At 35.7% G+C, this 23,776-nt stretch overlaps 1 protein-coding gene across 3 annotated transcripts in view; it reads left to right on the forward strand.

The window, feature by feature from the left end:
• YAF2 (YY1 associated factor 2) overlaps nucleotides 1-21,943 on the forward strand; it is an 86,949-nt gene extending 65,006 nt beyond the window's left edge. For 2 of the 3 annotated variants that reach the window (XM_070789260.1, XM_070789258.1), the window contains 2 exons: nucleotides 12,564-12,716; nucleotides 13,513-21,943. In XM_070789260.1, the coding sequence (XP_070645361.1) occupies nucleotides 12,564-12,716; nucleotides 13,513-13,750 (391 nt within the window). In that variant the 3' untranslated portion in view covers nucleotides 13,751-21,943. Of the gene's footprint in view, nucleotides 1-12,563; nucleotides 12,717-13,512 lie in introns of those variants that run through there. The other variant, XR_011566600.1, reaches the window with a different exon arrangement.
• Nucleotides 21,944-23,776: the final 1,833 nt, after the last annotated feature.

A 23,776-nucleotide genomic window follows, 5' to 3' on the forward strand; every position in this document is an offset into this window, starting at 1 on the left:
TCTTGGAAAAAGAATGGGGAAGATGCAAGAAATGCTTACCAAAGACCTAGAAGAACTAAAGAACAAACAGACAGAGATGAATGATACAGTAGAAGGAATCATAGCAGAATAACTGAGGCAGAAGAATGGATAAGTGACCTGGAGGACAGAATATAGAAAAAAGAAAGAAAATGAAGACAGTCTGAGACCTCTGGGACAACATTAAATGCACCAACATTTGCATTTTAGGGGTCCCAGAAGGAGAAGAGAGAGAGAAAGGATCCAAGAAAATATTTGAAGAGATAATAGCTGAAAAGTTCCCTAACATGGGAAAGGAAATAATCAGCCAAGTCCAGGAATTCCACACACAGAGTCCCAGGCAGGATAAACCCAAGGAGGAACACACTGAGACACATCATAATCAAACTGATGAAAACTAAAGACAGAGATAAAATATGAAAAACAACAAGGGAAAATGACAAATAACATACAAGGGTACAAGCCAGAAGGGAATGGCAAGATTATTTGAAGTGATGAAAGGGAAGAACTTACAACCAAGAATACTCTACTCAGCAGGACTCTCATTGAGATTTGATGGAGAAATCAAAAGCTTTCCAGACAAGCACAAGTTAAGAGAATTTAGCAGCACCAAATCAGCTTTACAGCAAATGCTAAGGGAACTTCTCTGGCAGGAAACACAAGAGAAGGAAAAGACCTACACAAAATAAACCCAAAACAATTAAGATAATTACCTTAAGTGTAAATGGATTAAATACACCAACCAAAAGATGTAGACTGGCTAGGCAGATGAAAACATGTATGCACTTCCACTTAGCACATCATTCTACTTAACCCCCCAAATTGTATGTAATTATTTTATATTGTTAGGTTAATCATATTTCCATTATGTTTGAAGTTGTAATTATCTTTTATTTTTTTGTCTAGCTATTGAGTGTAAAAACTGATAAACATCTTTTATTATTGTGATTATGTAACTATTATTTGCTTAATATTGTATCATGATTGGTCAACAAAAATTAGACTTCTATATCACGAAAACTATCATTTAATAGAAAAACCTGTTTAAAATTTAGGTGCATATCCGAATTATCTTGAAATTTTTTGAGAAATACAAATGCCCAAGTATTGCTTTTTTTCTCCAAAGCTCCAGATGTGTTTCTAATGAGCACCTATGTTTAAAAACAATTGGACTATATGATGGTCTTTTACTTTTATCTAGTATGTTTCACTTTTTCTATTTCATATTCAGTGCTCCCTTTTCATTTAGTTTGTTTTCCAATTTCTCCATCTCTTTTTTCTTGTTCTTTCTCAATCCTTTATCAAGCATAGTAGAAAAGCTTTAGTATACATATGTAAATATAATAGTATGTATATATAAAGAGTATGTATAATATATATATTTTAGAAATTTTAGGAATTTTTGCCTAGCTAAATAATTTATGACATTTTGATTCCACTTATTTGACTTAATATGAACAGAATGATAGATTTCTGATTTATATTTACTCAGAACTTTGGTATAGTTCCATGGATTTTGGCACCTAGTATTACTGCTAAAAGTTTAGAAAGTTTATTAATGATTTTTGAAAAAGAGAATTTGAATGAGGCTTGAAACCTCTAATCCAATTCTGAGAATATAAAGAAATACTATATCATAAAAAAACAGGAAGTTAAATGTGATACAGTATTGTTAAAGTACAGATTTTGTTCAAATTACAAAAAAATCTTATGCTAGTGTCCATTATTTATTTTCATACCTTATTCAAGATTCCACATTGTATTTAGTTGCATTGAGCATCTCCAGTGCATGCAACAGATTCTGGTAAGTTCTTTTTTTATTTTTATTCTAGTACAAATATTTTCTGATTTTCTTTGTTGTATCTTCTTAGATATACCCATCATTTAAAAGTGGACATTTAATTTTCAAATATATGGGATTTTAAGTTATCTTAGTTACCTTAAATTTCTCATTTTAATATTGATTGCTCATTAAATGCTTTCTTCTCTATAGTCACCCTCTGTTTTTTCAGTCTCCTAACTTGATTGAGGCTTTCAGTGGCTAAATCAAAGATCTCTCTTGGTAAATGTCACATTGCACTTGAAAATATGTTGGTTATTTTCAAATAGCGTTTGATACTGATTTTTAACAAAATTCCATAGTGATAAGAGAACACAGTCTGTATGATTTCAGTACCTTTGCTGTTGTTCAGTCACCTAGTTGTGTCCGACTTTGCAGTGCCCCAGGCTTCCCTGTCCCTCACCATCTCCTGGAATTTGCCCAAGTTCATTTCCATTACATTGGTGATGCCATCCAGCCATCTCATCCTCTGTCACCCTCTTTTCCTTCTGCCTTCAATCTTTCCTAGCATCATGGTCTTTTCCAGTGAGTTGGCTATTCTCATCACGTGGCCAAAGTATTCGAGCTTTAGCTTCAACATCAGTCCTTTCAGTGATTATTCTGGGTTGATTTCCTTTAAGATTGACTGGTTTGATCTCCTTGCTGTCCAAGGAGCACCACAGTTTCAAAGCATCAATTCTTTGTCACTCTACCTTCTTTATGTCAAGGTCTCAACCATATGTGACTACTGGAAAGACCATAGCCTTGACTATACAGACTTTTGTTGTCAAAGTGATGTCTTTGCTTTTTTAACAGACTGTCTAGGTTTGCAATAGCTTTCCTGTCAAGAAGCAATCGTCTACTAATTCCATGGCTGCAGTCACCATCCACAGTGATTATAGAGCCCAAGAAGAGGAAATCAGTCACCGCTTCTACCTTTCCCCCTTCTATTTGGCTTGAAGTGATGGGGCTGGATGCCATGATCTTAGTTTTTTTAATATTGAGTTTTAAGCCGGCCTTTTCACTCTCCTCCTTCACATCAAGAGTCTGTTGAGTTCCTCTTTGCTTTCTGCCATTAGAGTGATACCATCCACATATCTAAGGTTGTTGGTATTTCTCCCAGCATTCTTGATTCCAGCTTATAACTCATCCAGCCTGGCATTTCTCATGATGTCCTCAGCGTATAAGTTTAATAAACAGGGTGACAATAAACAGCCTTGTCGTACTAGTTTGTCAGTCCTGAACTGGTCAGTTCTCTCTAGGATTCTTCTGTTGTTTCTTGACCAGTATACAGGTTTCTCAGCAGACAGGTAAGATGGTCTGGTATTCCCATCTCTTTAGAGTTTTCCACTGTTATGATCCACACAATCAAAGGCTTTAGCGTTGTCAATGAAACAGGTAGATTTTTTCTGGAATTCCCTTGCTTTCTCTGTGATCCAGAAAATATTGGCAATTTGATTTCTGATTTCTCTGCCTTTTCTAAACCCAGCTTGAACATCTGGAAGTTCTCTGTTCATGTAATGCTGAAGCCTAGCATGCAGGAGTTTGAGCATAACCTTACTAGCATGGGAGATGATTGCAATTGTCTGGTGGTTTGAACATTCTTTAGTACTGCTCTTCTTGGGAATTGGGATTTGGATTGATCTTTTGCAGTCCTGTGGCCACTACTAGACCATGAAACTTTTGTACTTTGTTTTATGTCCCTGGATGCGTTCCAGTGTCTCCTAGTTGATAGTCTATGGGAACTTAAACAGAATTTGTATTCTACTGTTGTGTGAAAATTGTATAAATCTTAATTATATTAAGTTGATTCATGGTGCTTTTCAGGTCTACTGTACCCTTCTACTTTTCTATCCATGCTATTAATTTTTTAAAGTTTAATATTGAAACTCCAACTAAAAATCTTAATTTACTTAAAATTAATTGTAATATATAGTGGAAATATATGTAACTTTGTTCTGTATTTTCTAAGTCTCCTGTGTTACCATACTTATAATTTAAAAAATAAAGAAAGATATATAAAAGACTTTAGTTTGCTTTCAGTTTTATATATTGTGATTCTTTGTAAAGATTTTATTTGCATGATTATCTACTGTAGAAATAGTAACAGAAAATATTTGTATATCTCTAGGGTAGGTAGCATTGAGTTTTGCTGAGAAGTTAGTGCTGGTATTAGCAGAGTAGATTATTTCATTGTTTGGAGGTGGGGAAAGCCACATAGAAAGGACTCTTTAATCCTTTGATTTAATAGTCACTATTTATGCAAAGCAGTCATACTTTAAACCTTTAATTCGTTTTCATGAAAAAGGAAGTAAATGGCTCAGAAGCAAAATGGCATCAGCAAATTTTTCAAGAAAGTGAATTCTTGGAAGTTGGCACCTAGTTAAATCAGTGTTTACAAAATTAATTTATAGTTGTATTTATGCATCATATTTAACAGGTTTTTATGATTGGTACTGTTGAGATATTTATTGAGCATCTAATACTGTAAGATCTACTGTATATGTATTTGTTGGGGATAGAAAAACAGGCAATATGTGATCTTTTCCCACGTAGGAATTAGAGTCCCATTGGTGAGGAGATAGAATGCAGCCATAAAAGGATCAACAGCATTGCAGAAGAGTGTAAAAGACCACCACTCCACAGAGCTGCTGCAGGGGTTCCACAGACATGTGATGTACATTTCTTTTTAAAAATTTCAGTAACCTGTTATATAAATGTGATCTATGTACTAAATAGGGCTTCCCAGGTGGATAGTGGTACAAAATCCGCCTACAGTGCAGGAGACACACTGGAGATATGGGTTCAATCCCTGGGTTGGGAAGATTCCCCTGGAGGAGGAAATGGCAACCCACTCTAGTATTCTTGCCTGGGGAAATCCCATGGACAGAGGAGCCTGGCAGGCTACAGTCCATGGAGCTGCATAGAGTCTGACATGACTGATCGACTAAGCAGCAGGATCAGTGTGCATCAAATATTCACGTGCACAAAAGGAAGATGATAAAGCTTACTAATTTATTTTGCTTATTAGTTCACTTTTTTTTTTTTTACCACTTCAAAATATAGTAGCAAATCCTTCATTTGTATTTCTCCAACATAGTGAAAACATTCACATGGCCTTAGCAACATTATTTAGTCATCATTTTCTCTCTTCTACCTCTGCTCTCACATAATAGTTTTGCTCCCAAGCTACACTCATCAAAACCTCTGTAGCCTCAAAAACTGATCTGTCGAAAATAAGATCTGACCTAGAAAGCCTGGGAAAGGAAGACACACTGAGCAGGCCAGGCCACGGAATGTACTTCCCTGGGCCCTGGGGGGAGAAATCCAGGGAATTTCAACGGAGTAACTTGCCTACCTTCATGCTTGTTAGGCTGCACGGTGTTTGGGCTCTCTGACTCCAAGTCATCGTATGACAGTAATCCTGGATGAGTTTTTCTGCAGATTTAAGCAGACCACCTGATCTGCCTCTTGAGAAACCTATATGCAGGTCAGGAAGCAACAGTTAGAACTGGACATGGAACAACAGACTGGTTCCAAATAGGAAAAGGAGTAGGTCAAGGCTGTATATTGTCGCCCTGCTTATTTAACTTCTATGCAGAGTACATCATGAGAAACGCTGGGCTGGAAGAAGCACAAGCTGGAATCAAGATTGCTGGGAGAAATATCAATCACCTTCTGAGGTGCTATGCAGATGACACCACCGTTAGGGCAGAAAGTAAAGAGGAACTAAAAAGCCTCTTGATGAAAGTGAAAGAGGAGAGTGAAAAAGCTGGCTTAAAGCTCAACATTCAGAAAACGAAGATCATGGCATCTGGTCCCATTACTTCATGGGAAATAGATGAGGAAACAGTGGAAACAGTGTCAGACTTTATTTTTTTGAGCTCCAAAATCACTGTATATGGTGACTGCAGCCATGAAATTAAAAGACGCTTAACTCCTTGAAAGCAAAGTTATGACCAACCTAGATAGCAGAGACATTACTTTGCCAACAAAGGTCCATTTAGTCAAGGCTATGGTTTTTCCAGTGGTCATGTATGGATGTGAGAGTTGGATTGTGAAGAAGGCTGAGTGTCAAAGAATTGATGCTTTTGAACTGTGGTTTTGGAGAAGACTCTTGAGAGTCCCTTGGACTGCAAGGAGATCCAACCAGTCCATTCTAAAGGAGATCAGCCCTGGGTGTTCTTTGGAAGGAATGATGCTAAAGCTGAAACTCCAGTACTTTGGCCACCACATGCGAAGAGTTGACTCATTGGAAAAGACTTTGATGCTGGGAGGGATTGCGGGCAGGAGGAAGAGGGGATGACAGAGGATGAGATGGCTGGATGGCATCACCGACTCGATGAACGTGAGTTTTAGTGAACTCTGGGAGTTGGTGATGGGCAGGGATGCCTTGCGTGCTGCGATTCATGGGGTGGCAAAGAGTCAGACACGACTGAGCAACTGAACTGAACTGAAGAATTATAACATGAATAGTCTTTTAAGAACAGAAAGGGATATGGTTTCTCACACAAGTAGTCATTCAACCCAAAAGACTCTGTCATGAAATATTTCACAATAGTGAACCTGAATCATCTTGTTTTGCTGTAGGACATGTGATAGTATTCTTTCTTCATCTTTGATATTTGGCACTGAAATTTGTTTGATATGATTGATAAGTGGACAGCTGCTGAAGGGTTGGAGTGTATACCTAGTCTAGAAATGACAATGTGTAATATTTTGGGAGCAAAGAAAATGGCTGTCCTCTTCAAAAAATTGTGAGCTGTCAGGCTTTCAGATTAAAAGTGTTTTGATGATGCAATGCAAGACGTGGAAGCAAAGAGAAGCCAGAGTCTATTAGAGATGTATTTGAGATCAGGAGTCACTATTTACAAGGTAGATATGTTCCTAGGATTAGGCCTATCAAGCTGATGAGGAATTAGTTACATTAGTCTATATCAGGTCTGCTGCTGCTGCTGCTGCTGCTGCTAAGTCACTTCAGTCGTGTCCGACTCTGTGCGATCCCATAGACGGCAGCCCACCAGGCTCCTCTGTCCCTGGGATTCTCCAGGCAAGAACACTGGAGTGGGTTGCCATTTCCTTCTCCAATTCATGAAAGTGAAAAGTGAAAGTGAAGTCACTCAGTCATGTCCGACTCTTAGTGACCCCATGGACTGCAGCCTACCAAGCTCCTCCATCCGTGGGATTTTCCAGGCAAGAGCACCGGAGTGGGGTGCCATTGCCTTCACTATATCAGGTCTATATACCTTCAAATAGAATAAAAATTTGGGTTTACTACATTTTAAAGTCTTATAAAATTTTTAGTAATATTAAAATTTTTAATATTAACTGTTCCTTTGTTTTTTACTTCTGTAAATTATTCATAAAATGATTTTAAAGAGGAGGGTGGCAGTCCATGGTGATGGCTGTTTTTCTTGGTGTACTGATGGTTTAAACATGAACTAAAGTTCCTTCCATCATGGAGTAAATCCTCTGTCTGATTTTTGAAATCACAGCACATCCTTTTTTCCTTCTTGGTGCTTTTGACAAAAGTTACTTTTATTTATTTAGTTATCCTTTGTGTGGCTTCTCTCCCATATATTAAGGAAACACTTTGAGGGTGAGAACTGTGTCTGTCTCATTCACAGTGAATCTCCAGCACCGTGTCTAGTGTCTGACACGTGTGGATGTGCAATATATTTGTCAAACAGTGGGGCTTCTTTATAAAATCTTCCTTGGTTATATTTTTGGACTTTTGTTAGCAGTGTATCAACAGACTTACAACAAGTTTAAATTTTTGGTTTAGTTTTTTAACTCACTTAAATTTATTATATTGCTTCAATTTACAATATACGTATTTTAGTGTTTTGCAACAGATTGTATCTTTCTCAGCTATGAATAATGTTGCCTCCTTTAGAAAGGAATGAATAATTGCTTTATATCTTATTTATTGCCTATCCAGTTCGACAAAACTAATTTGTGATGAGGTTAATCAAGCTTAAAATATTTATTTCGTAATATTCAGCACATAGAATTTTTGTTGCAGGGTGGTTGGGGTAGAGGGCAGAGACATAGTTAGAAACGGTATGTATCAAGCCACCATTAACCAGTCTCCTACCCACATGAAAAGTCAAACAGCTCCTAAAAGTACTTTGTTCTGATGAGTAGGAGATATCCATAAATGTTTGTTGAAATGTTCCCTCCTCTTTTTTTTAATGTTACAGGAAATCAATTTTTAGGTTACAGGAAAGCAAAAGAGACCTGTCAAACTAAAGTCTCTTTGACCTATTTGTGATGGATACATAGGGAGACATGGAGATCCCAAAATTTTGGAATGCCATATTTTACAAGTTACATCAAATCATGACATATGTGAATAATAGAGTACAGTTGAGATATGTCTGGATAGCACTTGTTTTTCTAACTGGGTGACCTTTTTGTCCTCCTGATCACAGAACCTTCAGGATTGTAGGTTTATTGTCAAAAATCATGAATGATAAATTGCTGAACATAAAAAAGGCATACCATATACATACCCTTCCCCTAGTATCCTAACTATCTCCCATATCCTATCTCCCACCTCTAAAATCCCCTGCTCTCCTCTAGATTTTTCTCACTAAGTAGAAAATGGATCACAGTTAAACCTAAGACTCTAGAGATAGGAGAGCTTTCTTTTGAATAGAGCATGGTGAAGGTGAGTCAGTTTATGATAGGCTGAAAAGATGGTCAGAAGCTGTGTTCCTCCTGCCTTCATTGAAGGCTCTTTAAAACTCATTCAGCCATTAGAGAGCAGCGGAAAGCTTGTTCAGTAGTTAAGCTACGTGTATACACATGTTTTGTGCTTCTTTCATCCATAGTTGTACCACATCAAATAATCCTACAAAAGAGGAGCAAAGATGTAATTTTTAAGTGAAAATCAACCATCTAATTAAAATAAGAATAAAAGAATGAATTAATAGGAAAATCTAGGATTAAAAGAGAAAGAGATGTAACTACTGAAAAACAAAAACAATATTTTTTGAGGCAGAAGAGAGCAATATAGAAAGTTTGTTGGTGCTTAAAAACTAACAAAAAATTAACAACAGACAGACAGTGCCAAGTACACAGATTACTGGTTGCTTGTGCGACACTGGTCTCACATTTCCACTTGCCCCAGGGACACCTTTTCTTAAATTTTATAAAATCCACAAGCCCAGCATGACCAGCACCATCATTTCTAGTTTGTTGTGATGGTCTTCGAGCTTGTCCCCCGATTCCAGTCTTTCACCTGACCAGGCCAGCTAGTCTTTCTTTCTGTGTTGTGTTCACCTTGTAGGAGAATATACCTTTATTATTTTTATTCTTACCTCTGAGAATATGACACTTAGAAGAAATCTAGATTCATAACTTGTTTTAAAATATTGATTTATTTAACTCAACCTCATGGTTTTATGGAGAAAATCATTCTCTACTGACTGATATGCTTTCCTTTTCAGATTTATGGGCCATATAAAAAGGGGAAATGGTTCTAGAAAAATTCTGGAGCGAGAACTTGTTAACTATGAAAAACACTTGGCAGCAGTTTTATTGTAAGGTTCATGAAGTTGGGAATGAGTTTTCTAATTTCTTTCTTACGTAAACGTGGGAGTGACTGAGGAACTGTGTCTCGTAAGCAACATGTACCAAGTTGGAGACAGATACTGATGGGGAAGGGGAGTGGTTGATAGTGTTGTAAAAATATTAAGTACCTAACCACAACACAGCAGTTACATTCCTAAAAACTTAGTGATCAGAGAATCCATGATTGAGACAGTTTCGTCTTAAGGGAAATACTGTATTGAGGTTAATAATGAATCCAGAAAAACCTAGAAAAATATTCAGTTTTGCTTAAAAACAGCACTAAATAAAGAGAATATACATGATTATATATCTGAAGTTATTGATAATGGCCTATAAATAACTAAAGTCAATTTATTGATTGATGGAAACATCAGGATTTCTACTCTAGAATGTGAATTTTTAAAATTTTCCAGTTTATTGTAATTCAGTTTAAAGTTTTTATAAATTTATTTTGTATTCAGTTTTAGGTTTAAGGGAGTAAGAGTACAAACTGTAATAAAGGAAGTTGTGAAATTCAGACACCCATAATACCTTGGGAGAGAAACGATGACTACACCTCAGTTGCATTATATAGCTTGGAGTGACTCTCAATTTTAGGTGACTCACTGTTCACCAGGCACTAGTCTAACCAAATCTTTATACAACCTGCCACACCTTTGAACTCTTTCTTTTCATACCCTAGAATAATTAAAAGAGAAATTAATTCCTGCTGCTTTTGCCTTTCACTACTTGCTTGCTTCTATGTAGTGAGTGAGTGGTTGAGCCTGTGAGTATGCATAGAGACAGTATTCCTTTCCTTAAAAAACATCTTTGTGGGTGAAGGGTGGGAGGGAGGTTCAAGAGGGAGGGAACATATGTATACTAATCGCTGATTGTAAAGCAGTTGTCTTCCAATTAAAATTTTTTAATAAATGCAAAAACCTTTCCTCGTTAAACCTGATTTTATCATTCATTCATTTTTCAACAAATATTAGGTATCTAGTATTTTCCAATACTATGCTAGGTACTAGTTATCCAGTGGTATATAAAACTGATATTGTCTCTTTCTTTGTAGAGTTTATACTCTAGATGAAGAAAGAGACGGTGAAATTAAAATTGCAATTCCTTCCTTAAAACTCCCTGAGTTCCTTACCTTTTTTTCTTCCATAGCATTTATCCACATCTAAGACTTTATTTTTTGTTAAATTTCATCCACAGAATACTGGTTACATGAGAACAAGCAAGAATTTCTGTACGTTTTGCTAAGGGACTGTGTTGGTTGAGAAGTGGGAAAGGCACGTTTAATTAGTCACCATGTCCCCTGATTCTCTGTTTCTTCATTCTGTCTTTAAATAACCCCACGGCTGCTTCCTTTTAGTTCAAGCCCTTTGTATTTTAGCCTGATCTATTAAAGTGGCTTTCCCTGCCTCTGTAATACCTTTCTCTTCCACATTGCTGCCAGTAATTTTTGTAAAATTCAAGTCTGAATTTCTTCAGTGAGCTCCCATCTTTAAAGAGTAAATCAGACTCCTTAGTTTTGCATTATCAGGTTCCTTCATATCTTTTTTCATTTCTCTGCTGCTCCCTGCTCTCCATCTTAAAGTCTTTGTTGCAGTAATGTTAATATATTACACTCCTTCAAGCTTCTTTGCAAAGTGTGGTGGCTGGACCAGAGGCTTCTGCTTAACTGGGAAGCTATTAAAAATGCAGATTTTAGGGTCCGTCTGAGACCTACTGAATCAGAACCCGGGGAGCAGAGCTAAGCAAGCTAAACAAGACTTTCTAGTAATCCTGATGTACCTTAAATTTGAGAACAGTGCTTTAGTTCTTTTTCTTTTAAAGTTTATTTCCTGAACAAGCTCAGCCAATAATATTTTCATCTATGTAACTCTTGATATGTATCATTAACCCTGGTATCTGGGTTAGCCCTACTTTTTTTTTTAAAATTGAATTTATTATTTATTTATTTATTTTTTACTTTACAATACTGTATTGGTTTTGCTGTATTCTGGACATCTTTCCTGGATATCCTACCTTTACTTCAAACTCTGTTGGTTCTAAACAAAATTCAGTATCCATCTATTAAGATGTTTTATATACTGCATTTCCTGTTTCCTCCTTCAAAGGATTCCTTCCTCCTTACAGCTTTGAAAGCTAGATTGTGCAGTATTTTCTCTTTGGTTTCTATTTTGTCTTGCTTTAGAAGAACAGAGGAAAAAAAATGTTTTTAATAGCTGTGCTGACCAAAAGAGGGTCAGGATTTTCCAGGCAATAGATTACTGTTGTTTGTAGACCATCTGTTATGATTTATTTTTATCTTACTTTTCCCTGTTTTGTTCTCCCATCTTTTTTCCCCTCTTTAGTAGTCTTTCTCATTTTAAGAGACTTAACTTTGAATCTTGACCTCAGCCTCCCACACTGTACCATAAAGTTGGAGGGATCCTTGACCCTGGGCTAATAGAGTGACAATTGGTACCAAAGGCTGTAGTCAGGCAACATTTCATCTCTCTTGGTACAGTTTTGCAGTAGGTTCTCAATACATTTATTTATTTATTTTTAATAAGTAAGCTAGGCAAGTCTCAAAAGACTGGGAAGATCTCCAACGTTAAAAAAGCACAGTGAAATTGTGGCTAGATAGGTAAGGAAACTTAAAGACTTTAACAATAAGGAGAAAATTTACTGAATGAATAAACGAATGATTTTTAAAGAAAAGAATAGCCACTGTCACAGATGGTGAGCTATTTCCTTCTCTGAAAGAGGAGGGATACATTTAGATTTTATTTCAGTGTAAACTTTCAAATTTAATTTAAAAGTTTCATGTTTGTTTATATGTTTGCTTCCCCATGAGCACAGTTTGATATACATTTTTAATAATTTTCATGTCAATTTATGTGACAGTTACATTTTAATTGTTCGACTATATATCTTGGGTGATAACTTTGAACTGTTATTATAGTTCTATTTTTGTTGACTAGGAAAGAAATTATGTGTGTGTGTATATACATATATAGATCTGTTAAATTGCACATCTGAATTACCTTAGATATGAAAATTTTTATATGTGAAAATCACAATATATATCTATTCTCATAATTTGAGGTAGTCTCATAAAAAATCATGTTCTTAAATTATAGTAAGAAAAAAACCTTTGTTTTTAACATGCACACAGGAAACCTCGACCTGTCTCCCAGTTGGTTGCACAGCAGGTTACTCAGCAGTTTGTACCCCCTACACAGTCAAAGAAAGAGAAAAAAGATAAAGTAGAAAAAGAAAAAAGTGAAAAGGAAACAACTAGCAAAAAGAACAGTCATAAGAAAACCAGGTAAATTTGAAGAGTGTTTTAATGGTACTTTTGAAATAATAAAATTAACCATTTAATATTGTCTTTTAACACTGATATATAAAGTAGAATATGAAATATATAATATAGAAATAAAAGATTTCATCTGTTTTACTATGTCATGAAAGTATTTTTTCAAGTTGAAGATATATTAGAAATTAAATATGGAGGCCACAAATACAGGCTTAAGTGTGCGGACACTTTCTGCTTTTTGTTTTTGTTTTACTAGATTAAAAGACATTTGTGTTTGAACTATTTCTTTTTCACTCATAAAGCCAGGAGTGATATTCACAATACTGAACAGATATTTGCATGAATTCTAACCAATCGGAATGGTTTTGGGTCCTGGCAGAGCAGACAGTCACGATGCCCTTATCGTAAGTGCACATCACTGGAGTGGCAGCCCTCCATCTGACTCAGCCTTAGCTGCTGTCAGCTTCCTCTGTGATGCAGCTGTGACTGCTGTTCTAAAATCTTTACTGTAGTAAATTGATAAGCTGTTTGCCAAACTGAGATAAAGTTATAAAAGCACAAGTAGGAGACCATTACTCCCAGTATTTTTTGTCATGTTGAGGAAGATTCATGAATGATTGGCTTGATTAATGTTAATGATTTCAAGCATTTAATTATATTTTTGCATTTAGTTACACATGAATAGAGAGCTTTAAATATAGATGTACTTATTTTGTCATTTTTACTTAATTTAATATGCACTGCATGCTCAGAGACTTGGTAGAGAGAAAAGCTAGTTAAACATTTTATCATCTTTTGTGTTTAGGCCAAGATTGAAAAATGTGGATCGGAGTAGTGCTCAACATTTGGAAGTTACCGTTGGAGATCTGACAGTCATTATTACAGACTTTAAGGAGAAAACGAAGTCCCCGCCTGCGTCTAGTGCTGCCTCTGCAGATCAACACAGTCAGAGTGGCTCCAGCTCTGATAACACAGAGAGGGGAATGTCCAGGTCGTCTTCACCCAGAGGAGAAGCCTCATCACTGAATGGAGAATCTCATTAAAGTCTATTTTCTCCAGTTTCCATCACTTCTGTCATACCATGCAAATACACAGATTATGCCAAGAAGTACCACATTTTCATGACAAACATATTCGTGCACAATCCATGATTTGCGTTTTAATTAAAATAGAAATTTGTTAGAATTCGTTAGGTTTTAATTGCAATCTGTGCCTACCAAACATTTCCAGACTTAATGTTTTGGTCTCCACAGTTAAGCTGCCATGAAAATGTGGTTGAGTTATTCATTATGCAGTGTTATTGGTAAGTCTATTTTCACTTTTAGTTTAGTGAATTCTAACACATAATTCTTGAATTCTCTACTATTGGCATGTAACGAATTTAAATTTTTATAACATAGTGCAAGCTGCCTAAATATGTATTATTTGAGAATTGTGAAACAAATAGTTATATGTATACAAGTCAAAGATCAACTTAATCAACTATTGCTGCAACAGAATTTTCTTAATGGATATCCTCTTAAATACACCTGCTGGTACTTGGTGTGGTTAAATAGGAAGATTGTTATTAAATAAAGAATTTGTATGAACCATTGCCAATGTTTTTGACACATTTTACTAAATTATTGTTTCTGAATTATGTTTTAGGTTTTATCTGTTTTGGGGGGATTTGCTTATCTTTCAAAACATTCATTTATTGTAATGTTTACTAGCAGACTAGTAAACAATAAAACATTGATTACGTAGCTTTATAATTCAGGTTTAGTGCTATTGTCATTGAACACTGGTATTTTCTGTATTGTATAGAACATTAAAATTCAAGTAATTATAAGCATTTGACGAAAACAGAAAAGAAAAGCTGTAATTTTAAGAGCTGCGATTTTGGAAAAGCTTTAATTTAATAATAGTTTTATCACTGTTTCCTTGCCCCAGACTTATCCAGGGTCATAGGAGTATGAATCTAATTAATACACAAATGGGAACTGTTGCACAGAACCAGGAAATAACTAATATTTAATCAGCTTAATTGGCCTCTTTATAAATATAACAATTCTTATAAAAATTATAGTACCCTATTTTCAGAGACACTTGCCAGTTTATGCATTTATCAATATCCTAAAATTAAAAAAATATTTACAGCCCCACTTACTATTATGTAAATTTACCAATAAAATATTTTTATGACTACAGATTTTGCATTTTTGTTTGCAACTAATAAAAGTGTTTCATGTTGTCTTTAAAAATCAAACTTAGAAACCACACAGTACTTCTTAAATTCTAGGGTCTCCTGCTTTCTCTTAGCCATTTGTTTAATACATATTTACCTGTAGGAGACTTTTGAACTATAAATGAACTTTAAATCATAATGTGGATACAAAATATCACATAAAAACATCATGATCGCATTTGAAGAAAGGAAACTGTAGACTCTGACAGTTGTGATATTTGGTGGTTTCATGTGGTAATGTAACTTTTTGTTTAATTGCAGTACTTTTTACAGGCACTATGGTACTGTCTTTTTGTAAGATGCAAGTTGTGAAATACAGTTAATTGCATACAGTAAAAGTCTGTGATTAAAACATTTATATACCTCATTCTTTAGTGTTGTTAAGTGGAAGAATTTTGTTTTTAAGATACTTCCAGTGGAACCCCAAATAACTGGTATGTTCTTTTAAAACATGAAATTTTAAAATTTTATTCTTTTTCACATGTTTCAAATGTTTTATATATATGCATATATATTCATTTTTTAGACATAGTAAAAATTGCAAGTATTAACTGTAATAGGGAAAATATTATAATATTTAAGTTAGAACTACTCTTTGGAGGTACCGGGTCTTCTGATGATGATCAAATACTTTCTAGATGTATTTTAAATGGACTGCAAGAGAGAATAATCGGACAGAAGATGGGATTTTACCTGAACGGAGCATAGTCATCTGTGTGAATAGTAAGGAGACCCTGCAGCATGGAAATGAAGAGTGCTAACTGGCGTCTGGCATTTTAATCTCTTGTAGAACCTAAGGTAGCTTGAGTTAGTCACTCCAGGTCATTTCCTCTTTGGTATACAGGGATAATGATAATCATGTCTAGCTCGTAGTGTTGTTGGATTAAATGTCAATCCATATGCAATTCTTAATAATTACCTGATCCATACCCAATGCTCAGTAAAGGTGAGCCGTTAACTGTCTTTATAGGTAAAATCCCATTTACAGAAACATAATGCTTTTTGGGTTTTTTTTGATAACAAAAATTATTTCCATGCCTTCTTGGATGACTGAAAGGAATTGTGTTCTACAGGTTAAACTGAATTTTTACACCAGATGTTTGCTCTGATCCCAGATGAGCTGTCTTTCTATAATTAACTTGATGATATGTATTATGAGACAAGAGAAATGAGTTGAGTTGGCTACTTTGACATTTTGTTTTCCTTTCGTTAATTATAGTTACGTTTATCTGCCTTTGTTTCACCCTACCTCAAATACACTTCCAAACCAGGAGACAGACCCCAATTCTATAAATACTTATCTCTAATGTTCAAGTATGCAAAAAGATTCAGAGCCTGGGCTTAAGGTATATATTTAGCTCTGTTTCATCAATTTACCTTGTGGTTTTAATAGTGGATTCTTTTAGCCAAATTCTACACAAAAAGAGCATTTGGATGTTTTTCAGAGTTTATTAGCTTATTTTGATATAAGTAAGAGTGAAGATATAATTTGAGGCGTACAAGAATACATATTCTTAAAACCTTTTATATTACACAGAAATAGTTGACTTAATAACTTAAAGGTTTTATTTTTATTAAATGCTTCCTAAAATTATAGTGATTATAGACAAAGTGAAACCATTTAAAAAGAAAAGACCTCAGCTTTTCTAAGTTGACATATTTATTACCATTTTTTTAGACAAAAGTCCTCATTGCCTGACAATATTGTAGTTTATTCATAGTATATGCATTTATGCTGAGTGGTCCAGAATTTTTAGTTTCCACTGACAGTCTTATTTTACCTGTTTCCTTGGTCTGCCACTTATCTCTTTCCTTAAATCTTTTAAAGACTTGAAGTAGGAACTGGGCCATTAATAGAAACTTCTGTACTGTACTTTGAAAATTAAGTGAAAACAGTGAATGTGTATGTTAAGAATAATCACAGAGTAATACTTTGACTTAGCACTGGCTCCCCTCTTCAACCACAGGCACCTTCAGGTGTCTGGAACAACAACGGAAATGTAGAAAAACTGTAGAAATGTCATCAGTGACAAAATAGCCGAGCAGAATCAGGAGACAGCGGAGGTTACAGAATACACGACGTGACTGATCATTTTGTGAAAGCAGAAGGAAAAAAACATTCCCTGGCTATTGAGGGTGATGAAAAAGAAGGTCCCCTAATAACAGAGGCAAGAAAAAATGAGGGAGGCAGAGAAAAAGCAATAATAGTAGGAGAAATTAGAAAATGGCACATTGGAATGCAGTTGATGACAGCAGAGAAGAACCACTAGGAAGGGAGAAAGAGAACAAATAGAAGAATTTGTCTTGGAAAGTCTCTTGTCTTGGAAAAAATTTTAAAACATGATAAATCATCTTCATAATGATGCATTGTTCCAGTTGTGTTTACTAGAGCAGCAATATGTGAAATAGCTATAAAATGATTTTCTTCAAAACCAGTTCACTTTTAGAAGCGTCATAGAGAAGATTTACCTTGAATTATATGAACACTTTGCTGTCTTGAATCACAGCCCTGCTAGCCTGGATAATCTAAATGTTAAACTTTTTAATACAGATTTGTATTTAGCCAGTGCAGGTATTCCTGCCTGTGCAGAATGGGCCAATTCTGGAGCATATGAAATGTCATGATAAGACCAGGTCCATATGTACTAGAAAAATCAAGTAGAGCTCTGGAAGCTTTCAGTTCTCTGGGACATGTTTCATGTTCTGAATTGCTTTTTGGTGGTGATTTCTCTCCCCTCCTTCAGTGAAAGTTGTAGACTATAGTTGCTGTTTGATCACTACTTCCAGTGTTTTCCTGATCTTGATTTTCTTTATGTTGGTATTCAGTGAACATTTATTGAGTATATTTGTGTGCTAGGCACTGGTCTGGGGGTTGATTTCAAAGAGGACTAAGATGTGGAACTCTCATACTAGAGGAGAGATCTGTAAATATAATGCCATTACTTCAACACTAAAAATACATATATAGAAGTAACAGAGAAGAGGGAGTGCTTGCCACTTTCCTTTCCTTCCTAGAAAATTCAGGCTTGGCCTGAGTGCCCACTGTGAGTCCACATTGATATTAGGATCTCACCTTGATAACTTGCAGCTGATAATGTTGGATGTTAACCAGTAACTTTAGCCAGCTACCATTTCATCACCCTAGCTTGAATTTTCAAAAGTTAGACCGTAAGCCATGTAATGTGAGATTATTATTTTCCTGTTCTAATGTTTAAAAGTCAGTAAACCATTGAATGAGATCTCCTGTTGCCTTTTTGTGAGGATATTGAGGAAACATTACATCTCTCAGAATCTAAATGAGAAATTTTGTTCAGACCTGTTTCAGGAAGAGCTTTACTTCAACCTGAGAAATCAATTTGCGTGTTTCTTATGAACAATGCAAATCACTGACTGTTTTCAGTGTTTGCTTTAGTTGTGAGAAATCTCAGATTAAAATCAGGCCTACTTTTAATATTTAGGTAGAACTCAATCATCTGTGTATTTGTATTCTGACTTGTTATTTTTGATCCAACTATATTTTTTTAGATTCCAATTTTTATCTACTTAACCTTTTTCCTTGTGTTCTAAAGTTCCTCAAATCTCTTCCGTAAATAAGGCTAAATAGTAATACTTAAAAAAAAATATCAAAAAAGCTGCTTAATTTTAGTTGTAAGGATAAGCCCCAATGTGAAATTTTCAGGGCAAGTATCCAGTAAAATGCATCCAACTGAAATTCCTGTAGAGTGGAAATAATACACAAGTTTGGTAGGTCTTCAGTAAACATCCAGGGAAACCTGGATCTGCTGATTTACCTAGAAGTAGGGAATGTGAATGAAAGTTACTATTTCATCTTCATATTTTCATCAACTCTTACAAGAGAATTCAGAAGCTAAACTGGGTACCAAGATTTATTAATTTAAACTTTTTCATGTGTATTATTTTCACTGTTTTAATTCAGACTAATAGAAACAATGAGGTTAGCCTGTGTTTAGAGTTGGGATACTCTTATAAAACCAGTTGGGGAGAAGACTCCTAAAGAACCAAAATGTAGTGAGAGCATTAAAAAGGAAAGTAGGTTGGTTTCAAAATTAAAGAACTGAGTGATCTGGCCTTTGGTCGGAGAGAGAGCTTTTGGTCTTTAATAAGAGATATATGAAAGACTATGATGTTTTCAATATACGATAAGTAAATAATGTAAGGGACACTTAATTAGAACAAAAAGAATTTTTTAACTTTATTTAAAATACAGAAATGAGAAAAAAATTTCAACATATGAAACCTATTTAAAAAAAAAACATACGACTGTTTAGGATGTAATTTCTATATAGAAAGGCATATAGATAACAAGAATTCTGACTTTATTTTTCAACTAAGCACTGTACTTCTGAAGTGTAATGGTATCAGAATTCTTTATTTTCATCTTTCAATTTGGAGGAATCTGGGTCCAGATGGCATGAATGTTTTAATTCTTATTTTCCCCATGACTAAATTTCCCTACAAATCTAGACTTTTAATTTCACTGACACTAAATAATAATAGATTGTAATCTGTTAATGGGAATGGAGAGTTCCTGTAGATTTAACCAGGGAGGATTATAAGGATGGCCCATAGGATATTCCTTTCTCCCATCCCCACTCTGCCTCTTCATACTCTCCCTCCTTTGTGGGCAGAAATAAACCAGCTGAATTCTGGGATTATTTGGGAGTGAAAAATGAAAGTGAGAGCCGCTCAGTTGTGTCCGACTCTTTGCGACCCCATGGACTATACAGTACATGGAATTCTCCAGGCCACAATTCTGGAGTGGGTACCTGTTCCCTTCTCCAGGGGATCTTCCCAACCCAGGAATCGAACTGGGGTCTCCTGCATTAAAGTGTCACCATTTATTAGTTTTCCACTGCCGCTTTTTTCCTAATCTTTTTGCCTACAGCTGAGTTTTTTGAGCATGAAAATAATCACTTTACTCTTTCATCTTCCCCCTTACCCTACCCTTTTTCCATATTTGCTGGTCTGAATGAACACAAAATGAAATTTTTTGCTCCAACTGACAACATAGTCTTCCAACTTTTTCCTCCAGTCCAACAAGGTCTCTAGGAAGTGGCTTGTGAAAAAAGTAATTTCACTAGAGGCCAAGAAGAGGAGAGAGTGGTTTTCACTTTCAGTGTGAATTTCTGATTCTTTGTGCTCTGCAACTAATCTGATTTCTGTTTCTTTGGTTGTAAATTTAATTTGTCTTATACCTTAAGACCGATCTCACAGATTTCCATGTAATATCTTTTTTTTTCCTTTTTGCTTTTCCTTTTAATCTGCATAACTTAGTTTAGCATTTATTTGTTCATAGTGAGATAGCTTGGAGAAGGCAATGGCACCCCACTCCAGTACTCTTGCCTGGAAAATCCCATGTACGGAGGAGCCTGGTAGGCTGAAGTCCACGGGATCCCTGAGGGTCAGACATGACTAAGCGACTTCACTTTCACTTTTCACTTTCCTGCATTGGAGAAGGAAATGGCAACCCACCCCAGTGTTCTTGCCTGGAGAATCCCAGGGACAGGGGAGCCTTGTGGGCTGCCGTCTATGGTGTCGCACAGAGTTGGACACGACTGAAGTGACTTAGCAGCAGCAGCAGCATGGTATAAGGGAAAAAAACAAATACACAGTTTGGATCCTCAAATGTTCCCATTTGAATTATGGATCTTCATTATTAGCCATGTGGTTAATGAACTTCTCTAAATTTCAGGTTCCTTGTTTTTATTAAAGAATAAAATAACATCTATTTCATATAGCTGTTATCAGGATTAAGTTAGATTATGCAGACCTTTATAAAGTGAAAGTTATATAAAAAAAGTCTTTGAGCTTTACTCTGAAAAGGTGTAGAATTTACCTTGTTCCTCATAGGATATCTTTTTTAAAAGAAGTACTGAAATGTAGAATTGGAAAAGAAATGTTGAGCAGAACCTAAATTTGCTCTAGAATGACTTGGGAAAGATTTTTAAAATTTCATTAACTTGAGTGTCTATTATATATCCAACATGTACCAGGAGCTGCATGAAAAATCAAGATTAATCTTTTGAATATAAGATTGTTGATACTGGGATTATCCTGAATCTGAGAGTTTTCCAGGTCTGGAGAAGGTCTCTATCTCCATAATTTAACCAACAACCAATGTTGCTGTTTTTAAATTTCTTTTCATCCACCTAAACTTAACCTTTTTGACAGAATGAAGGGAAAATCCAAATTGATTAAAAATGTGAATATAGCCAGCCTGTCATTAGAGAATCAAGAGGGTGGTCTAGAGATGCCAAAATAGACTTAAGAACATGTACATACACAGAGTAAATGACATAAATGCCTAACCGTCATGACATAATATTTTAAATCACTTGCAGTAATTTACAGTTGATTTTAGAAATATCAATATGTATGAATCCTGGAAATGATCACAAGTATTCACACAGCTCCTTATACTCCAGGATAACCAGTTAGGACAGTGGGTGGGTAACACAAAAGTCCTATCTAGTTTTGGAATGCCATATATACTTTTTCAACAATTTCCTTTTTAATTACAGGATTAAAAGGGATCTAAAGGTCTAGAATCCTGATGTCAAGTAAAAGGATGATTGTGCTTCTCGATATGCTCTTCCCATATATTGTGCAGAAATGAATACTGCCATTCCAGTATTTTAACATTCTCTGGGTCATTAAATTATTCTTTATTATATTTAGTTTGTTGCAATAGAAACAATCGTAGTTAGCATCTCTTTAAACATACTTTGAGTACTAGCTCGTACTCTAGTTTCTTGTTACAATATCCTTTAGTTGTCTTTCAAAGTCTATTTTCTGTTCTTACAGATGCTTTTATTATCCATCTTTGTATCTCATTAAGTTTCTATTTATTTCTCTAAGAATTGTAAGGTGTAGTGAAAGGATTATTGTTGCTGTTTTTACTTGCCTGTCTCCCCTTTTGGGGGCAGTACAGAATAGCCCCTTGTCTGGCATGTAGAACATATTCAATAAATGTTTATTGAATGAATAAGTGTATGTTTTCATTCTATTCATACATCTTATCAGCATGCTAGTTTTACTTTTTTGTTAAGTAAGGCAAAAAATTTAATCCTTATAGGGGGAGAAACTGAGGCTTAAATGTGTTAGTAAGTAGTTCCCATGGTCACAGAAGCAGCACTTATTTGGTGTAGGGATTCCAAATGAAGAAGTACTACTAATTACACAGCATTTCCCGGTCTTGTTTTGCATGGCCAAACTCTTCCAAGCTTCAACTGCAATTTGAACAGTTTAACAGCGTGATTTTTCTCCATGGAGAGAGAGAGAGAGAGAGGGAGTGTGTGTGTGTGTGTGTGTGTGTGTGTGTGTTTAAAGCCTCCTTCCTTTCCCTCACTTTCTGGCACTGTAGCTGCTTTCTGGCTCGCTTGCTCTCTCTCCCAGCCTCCACACAGTAGCCAGAATCTGCCCTCCAAAAGGCAGATGTTACCATGTTACTTCATAACTTAAAACACTCTCAGTGGTTCACCGTTGTCTGCCAGATTACCTTCAAACTCCTTGGTGTGCTGAACAAGGAATTCAGATATCTGGCCCCTTCAACCTCCAGTCTTATCGCTCATCATATTTTCTCTTGCGTTTGCTTAACTGATGGTATCACACTTCTCCCAGCTCCCTGAACACAAGAGCCTGTTTCACTGATTCCTCAGCCTGGAATGACTTCCATTACCCCATCCAAGACTCTGGGGCCAGTTTTGCTATACTCAAAGATTGACAAAAAACAGAAGTAAAACCTATGAATCACTGAAGTATTTACCAGTAAAAGTGTGTCGTGCACACAACCAAAAGACAGCAAACTGGTAACACTCAAACCAAAATATGCAATGAGGCTTAGGGGTATATTGTTATCAAGCAGTGTATATAGTGTGAAGGCAGTGAGTGTGTTGTCTTTTCAGTGATTGGTTAAAACATTACAATTTTTTCTTTTTTTTTTTTTTCAGTTTAAACTTCAAACATTGAATATTTTATTCAACTGCTTTTCTTTCTTATTTCTAAATTCTTTTTATTATACAAGTTTCAGGTGTATAGCATTATAGGTTGCACTAGTAGTAAAGAACCTGCCTGCCAATGCAGGAGATATAAGAGACCTAGGTTCAGTCCCTGGGTTGGGAAGATCCCCTGGAGGAGAACTTGGCAATCCACTCCAGTATTGCCTGGAGAAGCCCACGCACAGAGGAGCCAGGTGGGCTATATTTCATGGGGTCGAAGAATCCCTCACGACTGAAGCAATTTAGTAGACATTCTGCAAAGGCATCACTACCATAAGTCTAGTTATTAACCATCACCATACAATTGACTCCCTTCATCTATTTGCCTATGCCCCCGGGAGAATTTACTTAAATGAAAAGGGAATTGGTTAGTGGTTACCTCATACCAGTTTTGGGGACTTAAATATTTAAGTTATACTTATTATTTTCAGATGTATAGGCAAGAAGTGACGCAGATCAAGTTAAACTCTTATCCTGCAAAATATGCTAAATTAACCTTTGCTTGTATGACCCGGTTTTGTCTGGTCAAGGAATTTGCAAGTCTGGTCTCTGTTTCATTTGACATTATGAAGTATCTCCTGACCATGCCCGCAGGTAGAACTGGTGCTCCTTTCTCTGTGTACCCACACCTTTACAGGCTTCTATCCTAACGTCTGTATGGTTGTATTGCACTTACAAATATTCACTGTCCCACCCCCATGCCCCAACTAGGGGTTTTTGTGCTCCAAGATACTCACAGTGCTTGGCACATAGTGATCATCTATAAATGTTCAATAGATGAATGGCGTGAAAATAGGGCTGAAGAAGAGGGAGAAGGACTGGAA

Source organism: Bos indicus, chromosome 5 (genome assembly GCF_029378745.1).
Source record: "Bos indicus isolate NIAB-ARS_2022 breed Sahiwal x Tharparkar chromosome 5, NIAB-ARS_B.indTharparkar_mat_pri_1.0, whole genome shotgun sequence".
Lineage (NCBI taxonomy): Eukaryota > Metazoa > Chordata > Mammalia > Artiodactyla > Bovidae > Bos > Bos indicus.